The 8,195-nt window shown below is 36.0% G+C and overlaps 1 protein-coding gene across 4 annotated transcripts in view; it reads left to right on the forward strand.

Moving 5' to 3' along the window:
* Positions 1–4,168: 4,168 nt before the first annotated feature.
* LOC103138018 (contactin-associated protein-like 4) overlaps positions 4,169–8,195 on the forward strand; it is a 118,228-nt gene continuing 114,201 nt past the window's right edge. For 3 of the 4 annotated variants that reach the window (XR_001662097.1, XR_001662096.1, XR_001662095.1), the window contains exons 1-2: positions 4,169–4,242; positions 5,179–5,344. Coding sequence is in view for 1 of the 4 variants with exons in the window: in XM_007552078.2 (XP_007552140.1) it covers positions 5,260–5,344 (85 nt within the window). In the remaining 3 variants the exon portion in view is untranslated. The remainder of the gene's footprint in view (positions 4,243–5,178; positions 5,345–8,195) is intronic. The other variant, XM_007552078.2, reaches the window with a different exon arrangement.

Genomic DNA, 8,195 nt, shown 5'->3' on the forward strand with positions numbered 1-8,195 from the left:
TGTTTTACTGCGCTGTACTTTTTATTTTTACTTGAGTGATTTTATTATTAAGTATTTCTAGTCTTACTTGAGTAAAATTTCTGGATTTTCAGCCCCCTGAATGAAAAACAAACAACCAACCCCACACACATAAAACTTGAATCACTTGCCACAGTCCTCCACGTTTGCCTCTCGCACGCACAAGGGTTAACTTTATATCTGTCTGATGATGTAATTTTTAAATATTAAATGATTGATAAGTGGATCAGTTATTCAGCACTTGACTTTTTACCAAATACTTTTTTACTCCTACTTGAGTGATTTACTGGACGGCTACTTTTTACTTGAGTGCGATTTTTCGGTACTCTACTCACGTCTGCCTTCTCATAGCATCAAATATGACACAAAAAACAACTAAATGTAATAAAACTGATTTATTTTTTCTGTCTTATTCATCTTTGCAAATATATTAAACGTTACAAAGAGTTTTTTTTCCAAGTTGCTGTTTTCCTTTTTGTTGTTAATTCACAGCAGCTTAAAGAACACCAGTTTTCTAAACAGCACATTGATACAGAAATCTGCTGAACGCAGATAACAGATTAACTCCACAGATTAGTGAACAGCAGCGTAATTTGGAAGACCACTCATCTGAGACACATAATGGAGTTTCTAGGCAACTTCATATTTCTGACACAAAGAATTAATCTGTTTTTTAAATTTGCCATTCCCTGCTAACAAACGATGCAATAAATTATATTTCTTTGGCACAGTTTTAATCACATATCCTTACTCTGAATGCCTAATGCATGTTGCAGACGTTATTAAAAAAAAACTGTGACCTGAGTTTTAAATTTGTTTTTTTGTTCTCACTGTTGATCTGGTGAACTTACAGTGTAGAGAAACAGATTATTAAAAAAAAAAAGTTAGAGCTGCTTGAAGTTTATTCATGGATTGCTTTGGTTTTTCATCTCCTTCTTGTCTCCATGGGCTTCATCTGACGCATCCTGATGTTCCGCAGAAATGTGTCTGAAAGGTGCAAATGAAAGTATTGTTTATGAATCTTTGATTTTTTCAAATTCTTTCCATGATGTTCAACTAAAACATTTCACCTCTTTTTAAGCTGTTTTGTTAGGTCACATTCACACTGCAGCCTGAAGTGACCCAAATACATTTTTTTTTCTTTTGCGTGTTCGTTCACACTTCTAAATAAATGTGACTTGTATGTGATCTCCAGTGTGAACTGCAAACGACCTGAAAGTGTCCGACATGCGCAGTAGAGGGCGCAACAACGTCACACACAGAGAACGTTAACAGCGTTTTGCCAAGAAGAAGAAGAAGTGTTCAGTGTTTGCAGAAATAATCATGGATGCTAATGTTCCATGTTTAGCATCCATGGATCATTAGTATCCATGGATGCTAATCTTACAATTTTGAAATTGTTGTCGGATCGGAGCCAGCATATTAACAACTTAATCCTCATTATTTATCGTCCACCATGGTTGTTGTTTTTCTTCCTGCTCCCACGTTGTCATAACACAGAATAATGATGCTTGTCGAGTGTCAACGATGTTCAGGTCCTGGCCATTCAGACTCAGGTCACATTTGGAAGATTTGGTTCATATCGGATATCCAGATGCCGAAAAAAACTAACCTGTGTTGTTCAGACTGTCATGAAAAGATCAGATAGGTCACATTAAGTCGAAAAAATCGAAATTGAGTCACTTCAGGCTGCAGTGTGAACGTAGCCTTTGGGTGATGTTATTGCGCCCTTTACTGCGCATGCCGGGAGACTTTCAGGTCACTTGCTGTTCACACAGGAGATCACATACAAGTTGGATATTTTTTGAACCACGGCAAAGAATAAAAAAGTCAGATTTCACCAAAAAATCTGAATTTAACATTAAGGCCTGCAGTGTGAACGTAGCCTTAGAGAAAGTTTGATTCTTTGTTGTTTTTTGTTTTGTTTTGAAAACACATTAGGAGGTTTTTAATAAGTTAAGATAATAATTGGTGAGGGTGGGGAAACTTTGCCAACCCGTAGATTGGAAGCTACATCAGAAAACATTTCGTTTTATTTGAGTGAACTCCTTTTGGTGATTTCATCAAAGCTGCTGGGGTTTTTTTACCATCAGAATCTACTTACTGCACTGGATCTTTGCCGAGTCCTGCATCATTTCAAGCAGCTCAAACTCTTTCAGCCTGATGCACAGCTCGCAGATTTCATCCTCGTCGCTCCACGAAGCCGAGCCGGGATCCTCTGCTGTCACGACAAAGGCGTCCAGAGGCCGGTAATCAGGAACCTTCAGGAGCAGGTTCGAAGCCTGGCAGGCGGACGGCGCTTCGGCCCGCTGACCAGTCGAGCAGATCCAGTTAATGGAGCCGGTTTTACTCCGGGCGTCTCGCCTGGCGCTGATGGGCAGTGAGTTGATCTGTTTCAGTTTGGTGTCAAAAACAGAACGAATGCTGTGGATCTCCATCTTGTCATGGATGGAGGGGAAGTAATTGCCAGCAGCCATTTTCCTCAAGGTGCATTTGTTTTGTTTGGATTTAAACTGGACTGAACCCAACTTCAGATGTTCTAGAACCAGGAGGGTTTCCAACCCTCAACAGCACAATACCAAATGATGGTGAATTTCAGAAAATTCCCCCAAAATCCTTTATTTTTACTTTTTTGCTGCTTAATCATAAATGTACAGCTATTACCAGATTTCAATTAGATAAATATCAATAATTACTATTCAGGTGATTTCATTATTTTATTGTATCTTTTAATGGATTCTTGTGGATTTTGTACAGAGTTCTTGAGTGCAGAGACAGGCACCTAAAATAAAATGCATTATTATTGTTATTTATTTAAAAAACTAGAGGTCAGGATGAATATTAAAAACAATTGTACTCCAATAATAGAGATTCAGATGTGGAAAAATTGTTGTGATGAGTTAAAACTGTGTTTTTTACTCTTTAAATAAAAGAAATTTACAAAAATAATTTGCTAAACAAATACACTACACTAAAAAAAGAGAATGGATCACCAACTTTAAAAAAAACTCAGTTAATTTGTTACATTGAGTTTGGCAAACTTACTATATTTACATTTGTCTAACATGACAACTTTATGAGCATAATATAGTTGCATAAACTTAATGTGATTACTTGTGACAAATTATTTTAATTTTTTTATTTGGATCACCTGTTTTCTTTTTTCAGTGTAAGGTTTGATTTTGTTTTCTTTCATGAGTTTTTCTACACACTTTGTTGGAATTTCCCTGGAAATATGTTTTAGAAAATATACATAAAGTGTAATAAAAACCTCTTTCGGCCTACACTTTGTGTTCTTACCATTGACAGGAATCTAAATATTGTTTATTTATGTACTAGTTTTGTCTTGTGTTTCTTTCAATATTGCGTGTTCTTTCTTTTTTGACTTGTGTATGGAAACGTAAAAAATTATAGACACATAAAATAAACTAATTATTATAAGTGGTGAAAAAGGATGTGATGAGAAACTGAAGTTGTTTTGGCTTGTAAAATTTAATAAATACATTAAACCACTTTATTTTCTGTAAAGTGGTTTGAATTTGCAATAAATCAGTGTCTGTGCTGTGTATATTTTCCTCCTTTTGTTGGTTTTTATAGTTTTGGTCAGGCTTGCTTAAATATTATATTATTTATTGGATAAATAAGTAATGTATGTGGCTCACACTTAGCAAAGCATAAGGGGAACTTCAGATTGAAGCAATGCTTTCTAAAACTAGATTTCTTCCTTGTCAACTCAAGAGGGCTGAAAGCTGAAGAAAATCAAAACATGCTCAATTAATATGAATCAGCTATTAGATTCATTTTAAGAATTAACTGAACTTAGTGAACCGTATTACTTTATTAGTTTGATGCATATGAGTATGTAAACTTACACAATTAAAAATTAACATTGATAATTTGCATTATTTAGTCCTCGTTAGCAAGCTAAATATTTAGCTTCAAGATGAACAGTTATCGAGCTAAATAAGCTAGCAAGCTAAACATTTAGTTTACGAACGAAGTATTTAGCTTCAAACTATTTTGTTAACAAACTAAATATTTATTTAGTGTAATATTCCGTTTGAAACTAAGTATTTAGCTTTCAACTATTTAGCTCAGAGCAAAACAAAAGACTAGCTATCACACAAATTCACTTGCTGTTAACCGGAAGTGGACTATCAAAATAAAAGCTGGGTCAACTGTTGCTGGTGAACTGGCGCTGTCACTGTCGCTTTACATCCATGGGTAAACTTTTGTATTTCCATTAAAATGCCTAATCTGTTTTAAATTAAAATATTCTACATGTTGAGAGGAAAAGAAATAATTATTTATAGGTGACACTAGCTAGCAACTTTATTTCGGTTGTCCATTTCCCCTTATCGACAAGCCAATTTTCATATTAGCTTAGGTTGAAGCTAAATAAATTAGCTAACTAAATAGTTCATTTCAAACTCAATATTTAGCTCTAAATTATATATTTAGTTTGAAGGTAAATGTTATTGTGGTAGCTAAATATTTTTTGAAGTCACATGTTTAGCTTGCTAACTAAATAGCTCGAAGCTAAATATTTAGCTTGCTAATTAAATGTTTATTTGGAAACTGTCATACTCATAAATGAATTAGCAACATAGGGAAAATATAACTTTAAGAATTAAGCCGCCGTTTTTTTCTGTTATGAAATCCTAATTAACCCAAATTATCCCTGCTAAATTTTGACTTTAACTTTACAAACGGAACCCCGAACCGGAGAGGTTAAAATTACAAATATGTGTCCTAAGCAGCCTCTACTGTCTTTTTTATAACTAACTCGGCTGTTTTTCAGTTGTTAATACAGATTAGCTATGAAAAGATTCATCAAGGAGGGTTATTTTTTCTGTAAGCACATCTTTCCAGGCTTTTGTTGCCCCCAACTGTTTTAACACGTTTACAGCCACATTATTTAAAATAAAAAATAAAAAATTAATTTTCCCAGCTTTTATAAGTTGGTTTATAGGTTTGGTCACCGAGTTCTTCAACTTTAAGACTGTTTCTGAGAAGTAAAGTTTTAATTATTTTTTTGTAATAAAAGGGCGCAGTCCTGCATAGCTCCGTGTTTTCTCCGGTAGTGGAGGCGTTTCACTCTCTCTCTTTTCCTCTCTCTCTGTCCATCTCTCTCCTCCCTCCCTGGCTGTCCTCCTCCAGCTGGATCAGAGGAGATCTCAGTCGGAACCAGAGAGGAGAGGCGGTCTGTCGGCATCTCTGCAGCCTCCCCGCCGCTTCACCATGGATCTGCGGACTATAAGGTTGTTTGGGATTACCGCTCGGGTCGCCCTGCTGCTGTGCGGAGTGAGCGGGACAGCAGCGCAAGGTGAGTCCGAGCTCTGCACGTCTTTATTTATTTATTTTTCTTTACTTTGTTTCTGGATGGACGCAAGCTGGACTGAAAGAGATTTATTTAGGGAGAGTTTTTAGTGCGGAGATTGCAGCGCATTTTGCGCACTGGGAGTTTTGACTTCGAGGGCAAATCTCATTGATTATCCCACTAATCCTCATTTGTGTCCTGCAATTACCAGAGTTGCAGTTGTGGTGCAAAGGAGTGCTCTAATCCCTTCCTAGGATCTAATTCCTGCGCGTAAAATTAGTTTAATGTGTTCGCTTTCTGGTTAGTTTGTGCTCACTGTAGCATGAGGAGCATCTTGGGTTTTGCTCCACAAAGCAGGTTGGAGAGGTGAGGCTTAAGGCAATGGCTGTGAATTTGACACAGTCCGGTTTGACCTGCTGCTGAATCTGAGGCGAAGTGGTGCTGTTAACCCTGTCAGTATAAGTAATAAATTGATTGAACGTATGATAAATTAAAACAAGCTCAATAATTTCCATCTGCATTATTTATGTTTTTTTTCTTGTATTTTATATCTTTGTTTCTACAAAAAAAACTGGATGATAAAAGCCTTCAGTCTGATGCTTTAGTTTCAACAAGCCCTTTTTTCTGAAGGTCAAGTTTGTTTATAGAGACTTCATAATTCATTTTATTTCTTGTTTCTGTTCTTTTGTTTATTTATTTTGGATATTTAAAATAACTTCCCTTTCCAGTGTTACATTTTTATTAGAATTTGGGAATGTCTTCTTGCATTATCATTGTTTGAAAATGGTCTCAAAAACATTAATATTATCCTTTATCTTGATCATTTCTGGGACAAAGACAGATTTTTTGTGATGATGATGATCAGAAGGGTTTGTGTTCAGACTCGTCTGTTTTTGCTCCCATGCAGCTCATTTCTTTCTCTGTCATGATTCTCACCACCACTCAGCAGCTGCTCTTCATCTCCTTTTCCTGCTCAACCTAAAGCATGGGAGTCAAACTCATTTTCATTTTGGGCCACATCAAGATCACAAATACTCCCAAAAGCCCGGTTGTGCCAGAATGCGTTTATAAAAACATCAACAAGCTAATGAAATATTAATAAATAGCTGTTGCTGCATTCAATAACTTTTTCTTTTCACATTGATCACTCATAGGAAGTCAGTGGTCAGGTTAGCTATGAGGGGGACGAACAGTAAAAGCTGAAGGACGCCAATACTGCTACAGAGTTAAGGCTACAAAACACAACCTAAGCAGAGCAACTTATGCTGCGTTCACACAGCAGAGCTTAATTCTCAATTACGATTTTTTGCTGAAATACTACTAATGCAGTCAAATTTCTGCGCAAACCCAAGGCGACCTGCATGCAGAAGAAGAACGTCAATGTCACACAGCAGGGCAATATTTTCAAAAGTAATAATGGACCCTGCCATCTTTGGATCGATTTTTAAAGTTTTTTAGCAACGCAAGCCGACAGTATCATCATAAGACACAACAAAACACAGGAAGAAAAATGACATAGAAATAATAGAAGCGACATTTCAGACAAAAAAAAACCAAAATGGTATTGGCCAAAATCGGAATTGCGAGGTCGGGCTTTTTAAAGATGGGTAATTGGCAATAGGCCAAAAACTGCAATCGGTGCATCTGTAGTATTTTTGCTCTAGTTTTATTCACTTTAACTTCATTTTGGTAAATATACACAGCATTACACAAATTAAACAAAAACAAAATACTGCTTTACAAACACATAATTTACTTAAAAAGGAATAGGCTGACTTGCCTAACCTGTAAGTTATAGTTCAAATATCTTAGTGGGCTTAAAATAATACAAAACTAACTTATAATTAACTTTTCAGGTCTTGTTTTAAGTCAATAATTCCTTAAATATATCAAAAAGTTCGACTGGCAGACTATTTCACGTATAAAATGGGAGGAATGTCTTAAAGGTAAATAATCTGCCAGAAGAACAAGTACTTTTTCAATCAATATTCAGGAATTATTGACTTAAAACAAGCTTTCATAGCTTGCTGAAAAGTTACTTGTGAGTTAGTTTTTGTCGTATTTCAAGTGTAATAAAATATTTCCGCTAGAAACTAGACCAAAAATACAATGTAAGATTTTGTGTTTTTATAGTGTTGCCCTCCCACTCCTCATTTTATCCACTACTTTGTGTTGTCCTATCATGTAAAATCCCAATATTTCAATAAGCATTGAAGTTTGTGCAAAGTAAATAAGTTACAGACTTTTTAAGGGATTACTTTCTGATACTATCGGTGTTAAATCCCTAAACTTAGAGGATCATGAAGTAAAATCTGGACTTGAGTTAAGTCCAGGTTTATTGGATTAGAAAGCATCTGTCACTGCTGTGTTTGATTTTCTGTTGCTTTTCCCTCAGAGTGGAGCATCTTCACCTTGATAGATGATCTTGGTGAATGTAGTCAAAGCTGTCTGGAGACTCAGAGTTGATTTCTGTCTGTTTCCTCATCCTTCATCTCTCTGTTCTTCCTCCGTGAATAAAACATCTCCAGCTTCAGCTGAAATGTCACCTCCTCTCTCCTTTTCCACCAGATATTTCTCCTCCCTTCCTGCTTTTTCTTACTTTTTTATTCTCTTCCTGCTGCGTTTCCTTCAAACTGTTTTTTTTCCAGCTCCATCTTTCTCCTCCTTTAACCACTGAGACATTGTGTCTCTCTCTGTTTCAGGTCTGTACATCACAAGCCTCTCTTCATTGTTGTCTCTAATTCAAAAAGTTCCCTCTAGTTTTTACTCATTTTGCTTTTTTATATATAAAAACATATTTCCTTCCTTCCTTCCTTCCTTCCTTCCTTCCTTCCTTCCTTCCTTCCTTCCTTCCTTC

This window comes from Poecilia formosa, unplaced genomic scaffold (genome assembly GCF_000485575.1).
Source record: "Poecilia formosa unplaced genomic scaffold, Poecilia_formosa-5.1.2 Scaffold45, whole genome shotgun sequence".
NCBI lineage: Eukaryota > Metazoa > Chordata > Actinopteri > Cyprinodontiformes > Poeciliidae > Poecilia > Poecilia formosa.